General features: G+C 43.2%; 1 protein-coding gene across 2 annotated transcripts in view; it reads left to right on the top strand.

Moving 5' to 3' along the window:
- Positions 1–234: 234 nt before the first annotated feature.
- The window catches only part of TDRD5 (tudor domain containing 5), a 33,180-nt gene continuing 13,449 nt past the window's right edge, over positions 235–19,965 (top strand). Inside the window, exons 1-9 of one of the 2 annotated variants that reach the window (XM_054979139.1) lie at positions 235–422; positions 1,683–1,882; positions 7,324–7,407; positions 8,147–8,203; positions 13,990–14,143; positions 15,138–15,289; positions 16,517–16,737; positions 18,175–18,387; positions 19,602–19,668. In XM_054979139.1, the coding sequence (XP_054835114.1) occupies positions 302–422; positions 1,683–1,882; positions 7,324–7,407; positions 8,147–8,203; positions 13,990–14,143; positions 15,138–15,289; positions 16,517–16,737; positions 18,175–18,387; positions 19,602–19,668 (1,269 nt within the window). In that variant the 5' untranslated portion in view covers positions 235–301. Of the gene's footprint in view, positions 423–1,682; positions 1,883–7,309; positions 7,408–8,146; positions 8,204–13,989; positions 14,144–15,137; positions 15,290–16,516; positions 16,738–18,174; positions 18,388–19,601; positions 19,669–19,965 lie in introns of those variants that run through there. The other variant, XM_054979141.1, reaches the window with a different exon arrangement.

The following is a 19,965-nucleotide window of genomic DNA, read 5'->3' as shown; positions in this document are numbered from 1 at the left end:
GTCCACCAAGGGGATCGCAAGCTTGGTTGCTAGACAGAGGAGCAAATCTAACTCACAGTTTCCCAGACTGAGGACAAAATTCTCTTCTGCATACACATCTCGCCCTGGACTGTCTTGTCTGGACCAGATGCCTCAAAGCTTACCTCGGCGTGGCCGGTTCCCCCCTACTCTACCAGCTGTAGTGAAGAGTCAGCTGAAAGAACTGTTGAAGTCTTCCCCGGTCCTGTTGTCAGATTTTAACAAAACCTTTGCTCAGCACTTTGGTCGGACCTTTGAATTTGTGCATTATGGCTTCTTCTCTATGTCTGAGGTTTTGAATGCAGCCTCTGATATTATCACAGTTGTGCAGACAAGAGCAGGCTCCTTGTTGACTCTAAAACAGAGCACCTCACTTAACAAACAACTGGAAAAGCTACCAGAGAGTAAGACGATATTTGCTTGGGTTCATGGAGGAGGAACAGTTCAGATAGCACCTTATTTGCTTCACCTGCTTTGCAGAGAAGCCCACGTAGTAGAATATTTGGCCATACGTGTGTATTGTTGTTACTTTCAATTAATGGCTTAACCTTGAGCTTTTCAAACACTGGGTCCAGGGCCCCAGGGAGTGGAATTTTAAGAATGTTACAAAGGAAGGAAATGAACTGCCCTGCTGAGGATGAGTGGCAATTGTGTAGGGGATGGTTGTGGTCTTGAGGAAGAGTGCACTGTCTATGAAAGGAAGAACAGGAGCTAGGCAAGAGTTTTATTGTACCCCTTTAAGCACAATACATGTCTCGTTCCCTGATGGCAGTCCACATTTCCCACTGATCACTTGGGTTCCCCCCACTTCTTTACAACCAGGGCTCATGTTCGAAAAAAGAAAACTGGTGGATATGAGACTGCCCAATCAGCTAATACAGGAACAGGGAGAAGGGTGGTGGTGGTGGACAAACTGCTCCGACATGGCAAAGTTTCTACACATGCTCTGATTTTTTTTTTAAATGATGTCAGCTCCAGCTCCCACAAAAGGTGGCTTGAAACAGACACTTCTCAACTCGTATAGAATAAGAAAGTAGACACCAAATTGCCTTGAGGTAGTGCAGTGCAAAATACTAGGAGCCCAAGCCGATTCAGTGCTGATCAGCGCGAATACTCAGCATTGTGGGCTTAAAGTGTGCCATGTAGAATGAGCCTAAATGATAAAAACACAGAGCAATTCAGAATGATGAGGACTGGCCAGACAGATTTCACAAACTTAACAAAAAACTGCATAATTTTTGAGCGCCTGCTCCAGAGATTTTTTAAAATTGGACTAGTTCCTAAATTTAGGTGTCACGACAAGAGGAGGCTCTGTCCCTTGGGGTCATGCATTCCATGCAGTGTGGGAGCACGTACAGCCGGGTGTCTGGGGATAACCCTAGTCAGGCAGGTTGATAAGGAGCCTTTCAGTGGGCCTTCAAAGGTTTTGCTGACTCCCCTTTGGCCACAATTTAATTGGAATTGTTCAGTATTGGTAACAGATGTACTATTTTGTAGCTGATAAAACAATATAGTGATGAATCAAATATTTAGTTTTAAATGCAGATTCGTCTTGGGAGGGTGTAGTTAGAGATGAGTGTGAACTCTTCAGCGTGGTTTTTCTAGGGAAAATAGGAAATAATGCCATGTTGTGACTGAAATAATTTTCTTTCTACATGTTAAAGCCAAAGAGGAGATTCTACTGAATGTTGTGAAGCAGACTCTGCCACCTACAGGACCAGGTCCTGCAGCAGATACACATTCTCCAGCACCTCCCCTGCCTACACAGAACCAAAACCAGGCTCCAAGCCAGGAGTCCAACACTTTGGTAGAACAGTCAAAACCAGAGGAAAACCCAGTGAGGAAACCCGATAAGATGAAGCAGGTAAGTAGCTGAAATCATGCTCTCTAGAAGTGTCTGAAGTGGGGAAGCCTTGTTTGGACAGTTACTATGAGAATAGTTACAGGCACGTATTTTTGCGTTAGTTGTTTTTACTAAATGCTCCTTTTAAAAAGAAAAATCGCCTGAAGGTGATCTAAGAGGAGAGAACAGAGAATTGCAAATAGTTTGGCTAACAATGCTTTGAAGGTATAATCTCAGAGGAGCTAAAAGGAAGGTGGAGCAAGTCCTCATGAACCCTTTGGGGGAAGGCTGTAGAACTGGTGGTCTGTGGGATTTATCTTTTCCTTCCTCCATCTGAATTGCCATCTAGTTTCTTGGGTTAATTTTATATTAGTGGTGAGCCAGATGGCAAAACAAAGGATTTCAGGAGTTTTACTAAACTGATTTGGGTTATTTTACAAGACCCTGCAAAGGGGTAGCAGAAGAGAAGCAAATTTTCTGTGGAGACTAGTGTTTTGCTTAATTGGTCTTCCAAAGCCTGCTTAATTAGTACAGGAGCACGTAGCTTTCTGCATGGAATTAACAGGTAGATGACACACAACTACTCTGAATTTTTTTTAGTGCATTTTCTTAATATAAAATGCTTTCTTATTTCAGCCGTTATTACAGCAGTCCAGAAAGACAGGCCTGCTCTACATTTTAAATATAGGATAGTATGGGGAGGCAACGGCTAGAACCAAGAGACTGGCCCAGTGAATTGTTGCTGAGCTGAGTTGCAGACTTCTAGTGCTTTTAATCAGCTGCAATGAAAATGCTTGTAGGGATGCGTGTAAAAAGAGCTTGTTGTCCTTGAGCATTTGAAGAAATGAGCAGTGACATATGAAAGCCTGTGCTGGAATAAATGTTTGTCATTATAGTTCCACTGGGTTTCTGTTTTATTTTGCTGCAGTAGACTAATATGGCTACCCCTCTGGAATTGTCCTTGAGCAGCAGATGTGACATCTCCTTAAGTCCGTCTCCCGCAGTGTGATTTACAGAGGTTTTACCTTTTGTTGTGATCCATCAGAGAAATGAGGAACTGTGACTGCTACTACCTCTCTCTGTTAGTGCTAAGGGTGGGCCAAATCAAACATTTGTTCTACAGAACCTTGGGAGTCTAAGTAGGAGCAGTTGTATCTTGACTTCCTTTATGACGGTTTATCTGTTGAGCTAAGTGAGGACCAGCCAAGAGACTAAGCTGTGTTGAAGTGTTATTATAGGGTACTGTGGAAAAGATTTGCAATTGTATATCAGGCATGTAAAGACTCACAGTTGAAATATTAGGATTGAAGGGGTACAACTTGTTTAAAAGGAATAGATGAATAAGGAAAGGGGGAGGAGTAGCATTATATGTCAGTGATGTATATACTTGTGAGGAAACACATGAATGCAAGGTCAGCTAAGAGCCTCTGGGTAAAAATAAAAAGAGAAAGAAATAATAGTGAGATTATGGTAGGCGTCTGCAAGGGGGAGGATTTGGGTGGTACACTCGTAGACCAGATTTTTAAAAATTCAAAGAGATGATACATCATGGTCATAGGAGATTTCAATTACCCTTATAGCTGTTGGGAAAACTACTGAAAATGTAAGGTCTAATAAATTCCTGACTTGTCTTACTAACAACTTCATCTTCCAGAAGGTGGAGAAGGTGATGGATATAGATTTGGAGGGTTTTTATATACTTATTTTTATATACTAAACCTATGCTTTTTCAGTATTACATGCTTTGCACGTTTTCTATGCTCAGGAGCCAAAGTAGTACTTTGTAATGTAACCTGTAAGAATTTGACACTTGAAACAAGAAGACTTGAAACTCTGTAAGAACTGATATACTGCTTTTAGGGCTGCACTTATATTATTCTATAGATTCCAGTAGAAATCAGTACCAGAGAGCCTTTTGTAGAAAACTGATTTGACCCAGCAAGCTGGTTTTGGCCACCTGTGGTATTATCTTCCTTAAAGCTGAGAAGAAACTGGGGAAAAGGGCACGAATAGGAAAACATCCCTTCCTATCCACCAGAGTGAGACTCATTGGCGCCCTTGAAAGTATTATGCCAAGAAGAAAGTAGGTAAAAGGTTAGACAGTGTCCTTCCAAAATGAGGGCAGAGGAAAAAAAAACTGTGAAGACTGGAATTCCCCCAAATAGAGGGGCCAGCCCAGAATTGCATCTTCAAATCAGAACTGACCCTAGATATGTTATGAGCCAATAAGATATCAAATATTAGAATATTGTAATATTGTTATGATTATCTGAAAGTATTAATTGCCTGTGCTTCTATTGTAATTTTGATGAGCTCCAGACATAAGGAGACCACCTACTCCTGTGATAAAGGGGCTCCTCCATTGTTTAAATTAAACAATCATATATTGCTTCATTCTACAGGACTCCATGGTGTGTGTGTCTCTTATTGTGATTGGCGAGAGGGACACCTAAGGCACAAGTTTGTGCATAACAAAGGGAACAAGGGGATCTGCTATCTTGGACCTGATTCTCACCAACAGGGGAGAACTGGTTGATTAGGTGAAAGTAGTAGGCACCCTGGGTAGTAGTGATCATGTAGTTTTGGAATTTTAAGATTTTCGGGAAGGGGAAAGCTGAACATAGTGAGACATATAGGTTGGATTTTAGAAAAGCTAATTTCTACAAGCTTAAAATTATGCTGGGTAGAATCTTTTGATCAGCAATGATCAGGGAGAATGGAATTCAATATGAGTGGAGCGAGAGATTAAAGGCACAATCGCCGACTATTCCAATAAGAAAAAAAAATAGGAGGAACCTAAAGGAACCAGGGTGGCTCCATAAACACCTTTCTAAAGATCTAAAAATAAAAGAGACACATTTAAGAAATGGAAGGAGAGCCATATAAACAAGAATGAATATAAACAAATTGTCCATGCTTGTAGACAGTGTCAGGAAGACTAAAGCTCCATATGAGCTTAAACTAACAAAAGATACTAAATACAACAAAAAAGAGTTCTTTGGTTATAGTCAGAAAAAAAAGAACTAGGAAGTGGTATGCCCACTTCGGGGAGAGAAAAGTAGAATTTTAATAGGTGATAAAGAGCTGCTCAATTCCTACATTGCCTTGGTCTTCTCTTGCAAGGAAAGTTGCACTCAATCTGGCAAAAAGAGAACACATGATGAAGGAAGGGAGTTGCAGCCTAAAGTAGGCATAGTGGTGGTACTTAATCATATAGTTTCTTTAAATGAAATCAAGTCCTCTGGGCCAGATGAATTGCATCCTAGGGCACTAAAAGACCTCGGTGATGCAATTTCGAACCCAGTGTCTACCATCTTTGAGAATTCTTGGAGAACAGATGAGGTCCCAGAATATTAGAGGGGGGTAATTGTTGGCATCTTCCAGAAGGGATCCAAGTAACTATGGACCTGTCCGCTTGACGTCCATACCTGGAAAGGTTTTAGAACAAATCAATCAGTCCTTGAGCATTTAGAAAAGACAGCTGTGATTACTAAGAGCCAGTATGGGTTCCTCAAGAACAAGTCATGTCAGACTAACCTTACCTTTTTTGAGAGAGTTACTACTTTGCTGGATCAGAGAAATTCTGTGGACATAGTTTATCTTGATTTCAGTAAGGCTTTTGATAATTCCACATGATATTCTTGTTGACAAGTTGATTAAAATGTCGTTTGGATCTTATTACTGTTAGGCGAATTTGTAACTGGTTGACAGATTGCATCCAAAGAATGCTTGTAAATAGTTCTTCATTCTCTTGTAGAGACAAGTAGGGGTGTGCAGTGGGGAAAAGATTCAGGTTTCCCGCTTCGGATTTACCCAAAGTGGGAAAACGATCCAGAATAACCCAAAACCTGAAGTGGCAAGCTGCTTCAGGTTCGGATTTTTGGAAATTGCTTCAGTATGCTTCGAAATGATTCGGAGCATACCAAAGACAGATTCCCACCTCCCCCCTGTGCCCCCCTTCTCCCAACCCTACTGACCTTGAAGGCCGGAGCAGGCCTTCTGTCGCTGCCACCACGGCCAGCAGGGCGGTGGGGAAGGCTGCAGCTGGCGCCGCTGACATTGCCGCTTAGGTCTCTGTGATGGCTAGCAAGGCGGCAGCAAACACCGCCGCCACTTTGGCCTCTGCAGAGGCCGAAGCGGCGGCCAGCAACAGGGCGGCAGTGAATGCTGGCGCTGCCTGTGCTGCTGCAGAGGCCAAAGCAGCGGCTGGCAGGGCGGCAGTGAACACCGGCGCCAGAAGACTGCCCCAGGTAAGTGGGGTGGTGGTGGGAGGGCGGGAGGCCGGGCACCCTTGAAGGCCCCGAAGCTTCCCAAAGCAATCTGAATTGCTTCGGGAAGCTTTGATTCAGTATTTCCGAATCAATGTCATCATTTTGGCCCCGATTCAGATATACCGAATCTTTACAAATCGGGCCCGGTTTGAGTTTTTTCCCCAAACCAGGAACCCGAAGCGCCCACCCCTAGAGACAAGTGGAGTGCCTCAGTGATCTGTCCTGGGCCCTGTGTTGGTCAATATTTTTTATAAATGACTTGGATGAAGGAGTAGAAAAGATGCTAATTAAATTTGCTGATGATACTAAATTGCGTGGTGTAACAAATACAATAGAAGACAGAATCAAGATTCAAGATGATCTTGACAAGCTGGAAAACTGAGCTAAAAATAACAATGAATTTCAACAGAGATAAATGTAGTTATTCATTTTGGTAGGAAAAACCAAATGCATAATTATAGGATGGAAAGGAGACTTGTCTTGACCGTAGTCCATGTGAAAAGGATCTAGAGGCCTTAGTAGATCATACATTGAACATGAGTCAGCAAATGGTGTGGTAGCTAAAAAGGCAAATGCAATTTTGGGCTATATTAGTAGAAGTATGGTGGCATGTGAAATGATGGTATCATTTGACTCTGCTTTGGTTAGACCTCACTTAAAGTACTGTGTTCAGTTTTGGGCACTGCAGTTTAAAAAGTATGTTGACAAGTTAGAATGTGTCCAAAGGAGGACAACAAAGATGGTGAGGGGTCTGGAGACCAAGTCCTATGAGGAAAGGTTGAAGAATCTGAGTATGTTTAGCCTGGAGAAGAGAAGACTGAGAGGTGGTATGGTAGCCATCTCGCTAGGCATCTTGGTCTGAGATAGTAGTGCTCATGCTATGCATTTAATGTATATTAAATAATACTTGTGCTTTGGTTACAAACTGGTTTGACTTTGTTCTGAAGGTGCTAGTATAAATATTCCATAAACCATTTCACAGCATAATTGAGATGTAGAATTTTGCAAAATGATTGCAAATGTAATACATTTCAGCCTTCCCTCTCAGTTAGTGAGATCTTGTTCATCTTTGCTATGTAGTTAGAGAATTTCTGTCTAGCCTTTTGATGTGATTCTGTCAAAATGGCTGACAAAAAAAACTGATTAAAAATACAGAAATAATAAAAAATAATTACAGTTTTGTTCCTTAAGCTACAGAAACAAATGAAAATGGCACTTGCCCAGAGAGGACTTGGAGGAACTGTCAGCCCAGAACTCAAAGAAAAAATCAAAACAGTAAGCATTGTGACTTATGATTGAAGTGCAACATAAATAGATTATTATTAATGCTTTATATGCTTATCTGTCAGATGTTTTCTAACCTGCCTGCCCATGCTTCTCATGGGCACTTTTTGATACTTGAAGGCCTTATCAATTGGGTGGAGGTTGTTCCAGGTTACAAAAACTTTCTTAGCTGTCATTCTGAAAAATCTGCTTTTGTTCCTCCCCTTATTTTTTTTGTAGCATCTGGCCTGGTGATGAGTCCTGGTGAGCTCAAAAGCTTGCACACTGTTTCAATACTAATTCCTAATAAAAGGAATTAGTTCCTAATAAAAAGGAATTAGGTGAATTATGTTTTTCTGTAGCCAGTCTTCATTTGCTGTTGGCAAACCTTATTTGTAAGTTTAATATAGAGATTGCATTAGCAGACATTTGAAACCGACTCCTTGCTAGACTGAGCTAAAGAAATCTAGAAGGGAAATGCTTGAGTAGCTTTAAATTTGACTGTATCCTTCCTCTATTTCACCTCTTGCGATCTATTTGGGAAACTATGGAGATATAGGGGCGTAGTTTATGTATTTAATCTTGTGGCTGGATATATTTCTGTTACTAATGTTTGATTTTGATGGTAGTGGGGCATTTTGTAAACATAAAGTTGTTATACCTGAATTCATTTTGTGTGCATGCACGCACACACAAACACTTTGATTTGCTTACAATTTAAGTAGAAACTAATGATGGACTTTCTGTTCAGATTGCAGCACAGTACCCGGAAGGCTTGTTTGTTTCCAGGTTACCTAGTGAATTTGAAGTAAGTTTTTCTCACCTACTAAGAGTCATTATGAAAATTTGTTTTTATTTATTTCCATACCCACTTGAACTTTTAATGAAACAGAAGTTGCATCACGCAAAGGCGATAGCAGTCATTCAGTTGGACATCCTGTCAAATTCTAGGTTGTGCTAATATAGTTTAGAACCTGGTTTCAGTTTGCAGATGGTTCCAAGCTGTCAAGTGGCACGGCCTCTGGATATTTGGTGGCATAAGCCATTTTAAGTGAGGATATATTTGTTCCCCTTCTGTGTTGCTCTGGGCCCGCCAGGTTAATGCCTAAATGGCTCCTCTGTGAGGGGCATTGGCAGTAAAAAGGCTTGAAATTCATACCTTCCCTTTCCAGTCTCCTGACATGTGTGACAGGTCTTAACAATATTCCGGCTGATGTTTGGCCAGTAGAAATTTTGGGTCAGCTTATGATTTGTTCTGTTGACTTCCTCGTGACCTGAGAATGGACTGGCATGAGCCACCCTTAGTAAGTCCATCCTATATTTCCTCAGCACCTCTAGTTGCTGATGTGGTTCAGATGCACTTGTCCCCTTTTCTTTAGAGACTCCCTGTATAATCTACCTTGTCTGTGTATGAATCCCACAGGTTGTTCAGGCAACAGGTCAGGAATGTTGGTATTTGCCAGATCCTTTAGGGATTACAATGTGTTGTCCAGTTGTTGTTCTGCTATAAATTCCCCTTGGAATCACGCTTGTTCTTGGAGAGCTGCACCTTGCTGGGTTTTCATTTTTGAATGAGTTGTGTCACATTGACCATGCCCAGATGCTTGGCCAGGTCATTCCTGGTTATCACGGGAGCAGTGATTTTTTTCTAGCAACCCTACCTCCCAAAGATCCCCCGCCCTCAGTCTTTTATATTGTAAGTTGACTTTGGCCACAGTAATAGGAAAGCAGGTGCTTCCAGACCCTTAGTTATGATGCTTTCCTCCCCTCCTAGGCTTTATGATTTCACTAAGTAGGGTTTGATGACACTCACTGCAGACCCTGAGAGGTTTGAAGCTACAAGTGACGCCTGACACGTGTCAATTTCCTGCAAGTTTTGGCTGGCAGTGTAGGCGTCCTGTCTGATTTGTTGCTTGACTCTAAGAGTTGACCTGGGTCGGACTGATGGAAGGAGTTGTTCATTGATCACCTCTCTGCTCGCCGCTCACCCTGATGGCCCTCTTGCAGCTTGAGGGTTCTGCCTGTCTGACTGCCACTGCCAGCTCAGCTCCTTCCCAGCAACTGGGGGCTGGGGGCGGCGGTCAGTCCAGATGCCTGGTTGCCCATGCCTGTCCTGTGGCCCCACGCCTGCAACGGGGAGTGGGGACGACCTCGGCCCGTGGCGCCATTGAGCGGCGCACACACTGGCTCCGCAGCCCTTTGGTGGGTGGGGGATGAGCTATGGCCTGGGCCGGGTGTGCTCACCTGGTGGTCGTTCCTTCCTCCTGTGGCCCAGCAGCAGGCTGGGCGCAATCAGGTGGGCTGCACCCCACCCCCACCCTCTCCTGGAGCCATGCGGGGTCAGGCCATGGCCTGAGTCGGGTGTCGTGGGCTCGCTGGGCATTTGTCTTGTCCTTCTGTGGCCTGGTGATGGGCTGTGCCCAATGAGCTGGTCGCACTCCACTTCTCCTGGAGCCACCTGAGGTTAGCAGTCGCTTGATCTGGCTGGGGCAAAGGGCCAGGCTGTGGCCAGGCTGGCAGGGTGAGCTTTCCTGGCTGCCACCTCACCCTACTGGGCCAAGAGGAGCCAGGAGTGTGGCTGGGACTGCACTCCCTCGGCAGTTGCCTCCAAGATGCAGTGGCAGGGCAAGGCCGTGGTTGTGTATGGGGGTGGGGGGTGGTCCCTGCAGTGAGGGGCTCTGCCTGTGCTCCAGGACCTGGGTACCTGAGCTGGGGAGCTGAGAGGGCTGCGTGGCCAGGTCCTCTCTTGGGTGGGGGTGCTTTCCATCTTGCCTCTGGACAGCACGGCCCAGCAGCTCGTTCTGGCAGAACCCTCGAGCTACAGGAGGGCCATCGGGGCGAGCAGGGAGGCGATTGGTGAACAACTCCTTCTATCAGCCCTACCCAGATCAGCTCTTAGAGCCAAGCCACAAGCCAGACATGACGCCTACACTAACAGTCAAAACTTGCAGGAAACTGACACGTGTCCTCCTTGTGTTAGGTGTCACTTTTAGCTTGGCTCCGAGTCCCTCCATTCTAACTCTTGGCATCTCTCCACTACGATAGGTTCACTGGATCCTGGATACTCAGGATCTATGCCTTTCTCAGGTGTGTGTGTCTCACACACTCTGTCCTACCTTGAACTTAAAATGGCAAATGATCTCTCTAGGGTTTGTCTCTCCACAGGAGTCTCTGAACATTATAAGCCTTCTATGCCAGTTGGTGTTAACTGTTAAGGCAGCATGGCAGGCAGTTCTTGCTCAATTTCATTTACTTGTTTTGGTATTATAGGGGCTGTTTGTTTATTCATTTGAGGGCAATTATAACACAAGTGTCTGGTTTCACCCTACGGATAAAATATTTTCCGTGATCTCTCATCTCTGCCCTGAGGTGTTCCTCTAGCCTTCCACCTCCTGTGTAGGTTTTATCAGAGAGGTGAGGTTCTTTATGTGGTTTACCCTTTTTACATTAATTTTCTGAGGAGAAATTTTTCTTCCCTGTCTCTCCCCTCATTAATACCAGTTTATCTATGATCACAGCAGCTTTGACTACCATTCCTGGCCTCTTTATCTTTGTACCTGCCAGAAATATTCAGCAGGTAAAATTTTGTAAAACTGTTCCAGTCCTATGAAATTGGTAACATCCTTGCAGCTCTCAGCTTTCTCCAGTCAGTGTTTTAATAACCAGTCTGATTATGTGCTACCTGAGCATAAGTCTCCTCAAGTTTCTTTTTTAGACTTCTAAACTCTTTCCTGTTGTGTTCTGGGTTACTCCAAATTTTTATTTTGCTTGTTTTTTAAATGCATCGTAATCATTTACTTCATCACCCCCCATTTCACTGTAAACTTCACTTAGATTCCCAGAAATTTCAGATCTTACGTAGTTCAGTCTCTGGTCGTCAGGGATATTAAAATACTGGCAAGCTCTCCAAAATTCACAAAGTTAGTCTTTACATTCTCCTCCTTTTGGAACGGAGGGGTCCTCTTCATATTTACCTTCATATTGTCATTTTCCTGTAATCTTGGAACTGAATTAACTCTCTCCATTCTCCTTAACCTGAGTTTGTGCATTTCTGTTGTGGCTTCTTTTTCTATTCTGATGTTTTCCAATTCTTTATCTATTTCCAGTTCTTGTTCCCTTCTGCATTCCTCCATTGTTCATGTGCCATTTAGACTAGTTCAGGTTTTTTTCTGTTTCTTCCCCTCATGCTGTTCTTTCTCTTTCCCCCCTTTCTTCTTTTTGAGTTGCTAGTCTGGCTATTGCCAGTTGTTCCCTGCTTCTCTGCATTTCTAAAGATTCTTGGTCTTTCTCAACTTCACTGTCTCTACTAATCATTCCTTCAGCACTGCAGGCTTAATTTTCTTAGGTGGCATTTTGTTGACAGCTCCCTGCATGCTACTCTTTTTTATTTTATCTCAGGCGCGTCAGCTCTTTTCCTCATCTTTCCTGTTTCCGTTAAACACTCTGAGATCTTTATTACTCCTCCTCCTTATGTTACTTTAAACTTTTTTATCCCAGGAGGATAACCCTTTTTATTAAATCACTCCTTTCAACTCTCTGTGACCTTCTCCACAGTGCCTTCTTAAATTAACTTCAATTTTTACTTCAGAAGGGCTTTAGGCTCACACTCAGCTCCTTTTCCCCACACACTCACAATTACTGGTGTTCTCTACTTTAATCATGCTTGTTACTTCAGGAACACAACAGATCGAAGTTGGTATCATACTGCTGAACCAACAATTTTTTCTGACTCCCCAGTCCCACTGCCACCCACTATAAACCTCCCTTTTCAGCTTCTGAATTTTACAAGTAGTTCAGAACAATCACAATACTCCACCTGTCTAGATCCAGAGGCGTTAGCTGTGTTAGTCTCTAGTAGCAAGATAGTAAAAGGTCCAGTAGCACCTTTAAGACTAACCAACTTTACTGTAGCATAAGCTTTCGAGAACTGCAGTTCTCTTTGTCAGATGCAGGACGAAGAGAACTGGTTCTCAAAAGCTTATGCTACAGTAAAGTTGGTTAGTCTTAAAGGTGCTACTGGACTCTTTTCTACCTGTCTAGAGAGCTCTGTCCCATCTCTCCCCAAAGGCTTCACCGGACAGGCCTCCAGTTCCCTTAGTTCATTACCCCTCACGCAGCTAAATGCTCAGGGCTGTTAGAATCAGAGAATCACTCACTCCCATATTGTTCATCTTGTAAATAAAAGTTAATTGTTTTTATTTTAACCCGGGCTGGATTGAAGCTGTTGGCTTAGGGAAACACCACACACACACGAACACACATTTCTATCTAGTCGCAGCCAAAATGTCTGAAGGATTAAATGGTGGCAGTGCTTCAAACATTTGTATGCACACATTCATAACAGTGAGTGTTTACTGTTAAGTCAGCTCTCTCTTTTGCCTCCCATCAGCAGCCAAAACCCTTCTTCTTTGCTAACTGTTCTGACAGATCTCAACTACCACCAGCCTCAGCATTTTTAGCTCTCATTGGCTGTCTGTTTTTGGGAGAGTCAGAACTTAACCTGCCTGTCACATCCTGTAATCTCAGAAAAAAAAATCCTACAAATTACATCCCTCTGTAATGTCCATAGGGGAATGCTACAGGGCAGAAGGGTTGCATTAAAGGTATGGATCCATAAGTAAAACTATATCATTCAAGTGCTTCCTTGAATAGGGGTCTATTTATGTTCAGGCCAGCCAATTACACTCATTGCCTGGTTGCATTTCCCCAGTGTTTACAGAGGGCCTAGAAGCTTTGTGAGTAGGGTGGCTCTCTGGCTTGGAAAATTCCTGGAGATTGAGGGCTGGTACCTGGAGAGGTAGCTCAGCAAGGATGTGATGCCATAAAGATCATCCTTTGAAGCTGTCATTTCCTCCAGGAGAACTGATCTCTGTAGTCTGAAGATTGTTATGGTTCTAGGAGAATGCCTGGAACTACCCGAAGGTTGGCAACCTTACCTATGAAGCAGCCTTGTCAACCCATCCTTGTTCCATGCCCCTCCAGTCTCTGTGGCCTCAATTCTGCCAGACCCTGGGGATGATTGGCAGTGAGGTTCAGACCTATTTGCCCATTGGGCCTCCATCCCTTCTGTCCTCAAGTGGAAGTCCAGAAACCAGACACGACCCCAGCTAGCAGGCCTTGGATGATGGGGCAGTCCCTTGGAAAAGCACCCCATCCCAGCAGAGTGATGTGGATGTCTGCACCCAGGGGCTACCAACCTGGGCAAGTGAGGCCCTCCAAATACTTTTGCCTAGACTACCATCATATATTTTAATAGTCACCGCAGACAAATCTGAAGATTCTTTAATTTGGAGATGGAGCAGTTTGCACTTCAGGTTTGCAGAAAAATCTGAAATCTTAAAAATACTTTGGATAATAACAGTGTCTTCACAGAACACTTTTGTACAGGTCTCCAGTTAGAAAGAAAACGCTTTATGGGCTCCCCCCTCCCCTTTCCTTGGGACCAGTAAGTTTCACCAGTACATAAGTCGAATCATTGTAGAAATATACTAGCTGAGGTCTTAAATGTAGTTCCTGCAAGTGGGGAGAGGTGTGAGTGTGCTGCAGATCACTCCCACATGGGCTTTGACATGCAAGTTTTTGACTTCCCAACAGGCACATTTTAAAGAAACGCTGCCAGTCAGAGATTTGGGTTTCTTAACTCTGATGGAACTTGTTGGCGCCCTCAGCGATGTTCTCCATATTGAGTGCAAAGAAGGGGAACAGGATTGGCGCATCTTTGACATTGACTCACAGTGCTTAGCAGATGGTAAGAGGGCACTACATGGGTCAGTGCTTCCAAGAAGATGAGGATGGGTTGGACCAAATACTAAGGACTGACTGCTGTGCACCGTGAGCATTTCACAGCTGCCCTATAAGCCTGCATGCAGTCCATCTTGAAATCCTACTTCTAACGATCGGTGGGAGCAAAGGGAGCCTGCAGTGGGAGGAGGAAACTGGTGGAAATCTCACACAAGCAGAAGTGCTGCTAGCATGAGCAGAGAAAGGCGCAGGATCCAAATCCAAGAGAATTCCTCCCCTGCCTTCTTGCCAATTGGTAACATAGATGTACATTCAGAGAATATGAATGTTTACTATACAATTTTTATAGTTGATCAGAAGGTTGCATTTCTTATATTTGCACACACTAAGTGTGCAATCCACTAAGTGTGCAATCCACTAAGGAAAATGCAGTTGCCCATCATTCCTAGCTGCCATTTGGTTCTAAGAAGATGGTGAAAATTCTTTGACTCTGCCTCGTCACACACGATCCTCCATAGGCCTGTCAAGGAAAGTTGCACTGTAGCAGTTAGCCATTCTTCTCATGGAAATCATTGGTGTCTTGGGTTCCAGCATGCACTAACTTTAGACAGCACAGTACACACACATTTTGTGACGTTTATTCTTTGTTTGCAGGCCAGTGGATTTTCCAGTTCTAGTGAGATAGCATTAAACTGTTTGGTAGTTTAAAGCATGGTGCTTTAAATATTTTGTCCACTTGGTTTATGAAGCTATAGGCCACCCTTGTCAAAATTTTTCTGTCCCCCCCACCTGCCCCCAGCATATCTTCCTGTATGAACAAGAGACATTTAATTTCCTACAAATGTTGTTGTGCATAGCAGCAATCTCAAATGTTGACGTCTCTCCATTATATGAAGTTCTTGGTGCTGTTTTCCTTAATGTTATATGGAATGAGCAACTTTGACTTATGGTGCCAAGTAGTGTATGTGCCTTTACTGTTGGTGTGTGTGTTGCTCCCACAGATGAAGAGACTAATCAGAATACCTCCCTGTCTCGTTCATTGGCTCATGAGAAGACTTCCGATAAGGATGAGCTGCCTTGTTGGGATTTTCCTTCGGAGGATTCAAAGAATCTGGAAGCTAAGTTTACTGTAGTAACAAAGATGGAGACACGGGTGGGATAACATTGCAATAATTTGATAAACACAATCATACAAATGGGGACCCGCAAGGACTTGAAGGGGACATCTCATTTTCCCCGTCTTCACCATGTACTCATTCCCTTCCTTGGCTCCCATAGCCCCTCCCCCTTTTCTTGCTTCCTTCTCTCCTCACCCACTTTTGTCTGCCCCCCTGTCGTCACTGTTCCCCCCCCCAGCCATTTCTCCCTCACGGCTCATATGCGTGGTGGGGAACTTGCAAGGGCTTTTTCCAGTATCCCCTTCCCCACACTGTGTCCTCTTTCCCTCTTCCTGGCGGCCTCCATACGCTCACCTTTCTTTATGTCCTCCTCTCGTTCAAACCCCCTAAGCAACCCTTTTATCTGCCCCCTCATTTTCATCTATATTTCTTAATTTACTTCATTTATATACTGCCTTTCTCCACAAAGCAGCTTTTGTCATTCTCTTTGCCTCCATATTATCCTCACAACAACTCTGAGAGGAGAAAAGGCTGAGAGTGTGTGACTGAATCAGAGTCACCCAGTAAGCTTCCACAGCGGAGAGGTTATTTAAACTTGAGTCTCCCACATCCTACTCTCAAACCCTAACTACTACACTACACTGGCTTTTTGGTGCGGGGTTGCTGTTGAACAGTAACAAATGGCCAGGCCTGGGTGAGTCATACAAGTTATGTGGTATCAAGTCACCTGGTGGTTGCTTCTGGCCCTGGCCACCCTCAAAGGCCAAAACAGCCCCCTCCCCCTGCCTTTTACTGATAGAGCCTGGAATGCTGACTCTTTTTGCTAGCTGCTTGGCAGGCCCAGTAAGGACCTTAATATTACTTTGATCAGGTGTGCAGAGTGAGTGGTTGTAACATGAGGTGTGGGAATATCATCTTACCTGCTTTCTTGTTCTTAATGGTCTTGGACCATTTGTAGATCCAAATAAATGAAGCTTGTTGTGATTTGGATACTTCAGCAAGGGTGCTGTCATGGAGAATTTTTTAAAAGTAGGCTGGAGAAGGGCAGGCTGTGGGTTGTGTGGCACTGTGTAGTTCTTCTATCCAGTGCTGGGGAAAATTGGGCTGGGTATAGTATTGGGATGGAGGCTTGCAGGACTGGAAAACTCTTTTGGATTATAAAGACTTTCCAACCTGAGCAGCTTGTCTGGTGTTTGAAAAATAAGCCTGGGGGGCTTCTGCTGAATTATTTGGCTGTATGTGAGATCCTCTCTTGATTGTAGTACCTGGGTCTGGAAGAACCTCGCATAATGCAGGAGATAATGAAAGAAGAGATCCCACCGGATGCTGTCCAGGACAGGAGCCTCTATCGCCTTCCCCTGCTGGACAGTGCTGCTTTGGTGGCGCTGTCTGTGGAGTATGTGGTCTCTCCTTCTCAGTTCTATGTTCAAATCTATGGTGCCGAAACGTCTGAGAAGCTGGAAGATACGATGATTGAAATGAGGTGAGGATGTTGTTGTCTCTGAGGATGTCTGGGCTTTGTGTACAAATTGACTAGAATTTCTGAGCAAAGGAAACCTGCTGTAGCTGCCTTAATTTTGTGCAGGTTTGCCTATGATTGAAACCCATACGTAAAAACCTCTTTCCGTTTGTCAGGTAATATCCAGAAACAGTGACTGCAAGTTGCAGCTTGAAGTCTCTCTTGCATTTGTCAGTTTGGTTAGAGCACTTTTATGTTATCTTTCAATGCTGACCTCCGAGGCGGTTTTCAATGTAAGAATAAAACTTCAAGAACACAATCAACTAAACAATTTATTTAAAGTTCTAAAAAGCAAAGAGCAGCAGGACAGTCATCCAGCTCAGTTAAAGTACAAGGAATTGAAAGGCTCATCTTTCAAAAGGCTGGTAGAATAAAAACAAATTACTCCGGCTACCGAGGAGGCCCTGCCCTAGCACAGTGATCTCCAGCTGAGTGCCTAGGAGTACCATTGTGCCATCTGTGTGTTTCCTGATGCCTGCCTAATTTTTAAGTCTTGGGGGTAAAATCCAAGGAGTCTTCTTAAGCTTCCTGCCTACATAGGCACTAGGCACATCACAGCCATAAACCCATGGTCTGGCCATACACAGACCTCTTAATGTCCCTGTACTTGAAAATGTCTTGGCTGTACAGGGAGCTTGCCCTCCTCTTTCTTTGGAAATTGAAACCAAATTGCACTTTTCTGCCAAAACCAAGATGAGCCCCAGCTTTCATACTTCTTTGGTGGTGCTTTAGAAAAGCTCAGAAGGCATTGCCTTTGCACTTGTAGAGAGTACCCATTCAAAAGCATTTATTTCCATCATAGGATGAAACTTGGCTCATGACTTTGCACTCACCAAAGAGGATCTGGGGAACAAGAGAAATGGCCTGAGTGTGCTCCAGGAAGCATGGAAAGCCAGTGGAAGTTAAGGAGAACTGTTAGAGATATTTTTGGAGATGAAGATTTTGGGGGAAATAACATCCAGATCTGTGGCCCCTCAGCTTATTCCTCTTGATAAGCACCTGAAGTTTCTACCACAAGGTCAACAAAAGGTGCCCCCACTCACTGTTATGGTCAGAGATTCTGCATACTTGAGTGATTTTTCTCTAGCTGTACAAGAAAATGTTAGTTTATGAACTATAATCTACCCCCACTACTTGATGAAGGGTGGACATGCTCATTGGCGTTAGTGTTGAGAACTGTATTCTTTGGGATGGGGAGCAGAGGTCTGCTTTAACTCTGTACAGTATCTTGGCGATAGAAATAATGGGTCTGAAAAATTTCCCCGTCATTCTCCTGCCCTCCTCGCCGCCGCCCCCGTCATTCTCCTGTCCCCCTCGCCGCCTCCCCCCCGACAATTCCTTGGTGACCTCAGGCATGTAGGAATTAGTCTTTTAGTAATTTTTTTGTTTTGTATCTTTCAGACGATGCTATGGTAGTAAAAATGTAGCTGACCGTTATATCATACCCGAGGCCTCAGTCAAGCCTGGCCACCTTTGTTGTGTAAGGAACTCAGAAGACAAGTGGTGGTACCGAGGTATCATCCATCGTGTCCTCAGCAACAAGCAAGTGGAAGTGTTTTACGTAGACTTTGGAAACATGGAGATAGTGCCGAAATCTTATCTGAGGCTTCTCAAGTAAGTAAATTGTCTATTAGCCTCTCTCTAGAAAGCGCAAGTTAAAGGACTATAGTTGAATTTTACAAAGTCTCTGATTTATTTTATTTCTGATGTGGACTGTTTTGGGAATCAGTGGCAAAATTGTTCTCTTTTTCGGATTAATTTTTATTTTATTATAGAAAAGTTAAAAGAAGGAACAGAAAGGAAAAGAAAAATACATATAACTAATAAAGGCGTAGAGTGGCCTACACTAGGAGTCCTAAAAAAAGAAAACTAACTTGTATTATTAGTCATTACAGTTTTTCCCCTATGACACTTCATCCTATTCACATCAATCAGCTTGTGGTCTAATTAATTTTCTTTTTTCATTGGTGTGTGTGTGTGTGCATATCTTGTCTCCTTAACATCCCAGCACCACATTTTAACATAGAGTGATCATTAATTCATTTTTCTTCTCTAGTCACAGAGAATCATCAAGGGCTTCCAATTTTCTATGTATAGAAACAGTAATTTTATATCTCTTTGTAACTATAAGTTTGGCAATTTCAGTTAGAGCCCATATCTTTCCAGTCCAATCCCTCCACTGTCAGCAGACAAACCACTTCAGCGTTTCCCCGCATAACGTTAAAAAACAGAAAACTTACTCTCCTGCACCGTCCATATTTCCTAATGCATAAAACCCCTTGGCCTAGACTGAAAATTAATGTTTCAAATAATACACATTAACCACCCAAAGTAATAGAGTAATACTTCTATTCCCCTTTCCAATCTTTAATTTACAAACCATTAATCCTTTTCACAACTGTATAAAAGCTTAAACCATCATATTTTTATAGGAAATTCTCTTTAAAAGTTTTACAAAATAAATTTGAGGCCCCTTTATTTACCAATCATCCCTTATTAATCTATTCCCAAAGTTCTTTGTTCAAATCCTCCTGACTGTTTTGTTCTTATTCCACTTCTCCTTCTGGTCTGGAGTAATCTACTTTCTTCCCATACAGGACAGCAGAGTCTGATATAGTTAATTAAATGTGGCATTAGACTGTTAGTGTTGATAATCATTTTTGATAACCGGTGTTAATTTCCATGTTTAGAGGGTTGACTTTTAAAAAAAATAAATTAACAGATACGCGTAAAGATGCCTGTTGGAACGCCCAGTCAGCAGGCAGAATGAGATTCCATATGTTGTTGCTTTCCAGTTTTTATGCTTTACTGCTTTATTCATGTTTCAGGGACTGCTATGCAAACCTTCCTGCCCAGGCTATTCCTTGTTCCTTAGCCCAGATGAAGCCTGCAATGGTATGTATATGTTTCAGAGTTTAGTTATTTGTAACAACTTAAGAGCACTTCATCTCTCACACATACATAGATATAAAGAGAATGACATTTAACAAAGCAGCATGAAAGTTCAGCCATAGTAATAATCTTTCAATACTGTTTAGTTGTGGGATATGCACTGAGACTGCCTCTCTGCATACAGTTTTTGCTTAGTTGATGTGCAGAAGTAATAGCCAGTATTTTTCACTCTGAAATGTCCACTTAGAGTTTCTTCTATCTCTGCTCAGACCTGACCATATCTGTCATCAGAGTTTGAAA

The sequence above is a fragment of the Eublepharis macularius genome, chromosome 5, assembly GCF_028583425.1.
Source record: "Eublepharis macularius isolate TG4126 chromosome 5, MPM_Emac_v1.0, whole genome shotgun sequence".
In the NCBI taxonomy this organism is placed as follows: domain Eukaryota; kingdom Metazoa; phylum Chordata; class Lepidosauria; order Squamata; family Eublepharidae; genus Eublepharis; species Eublepharis macularius.
Note: the sequence above shows the minus strand (reverse complement) of the source record. Positions and strands in the feature narration are given on the sequence as shown.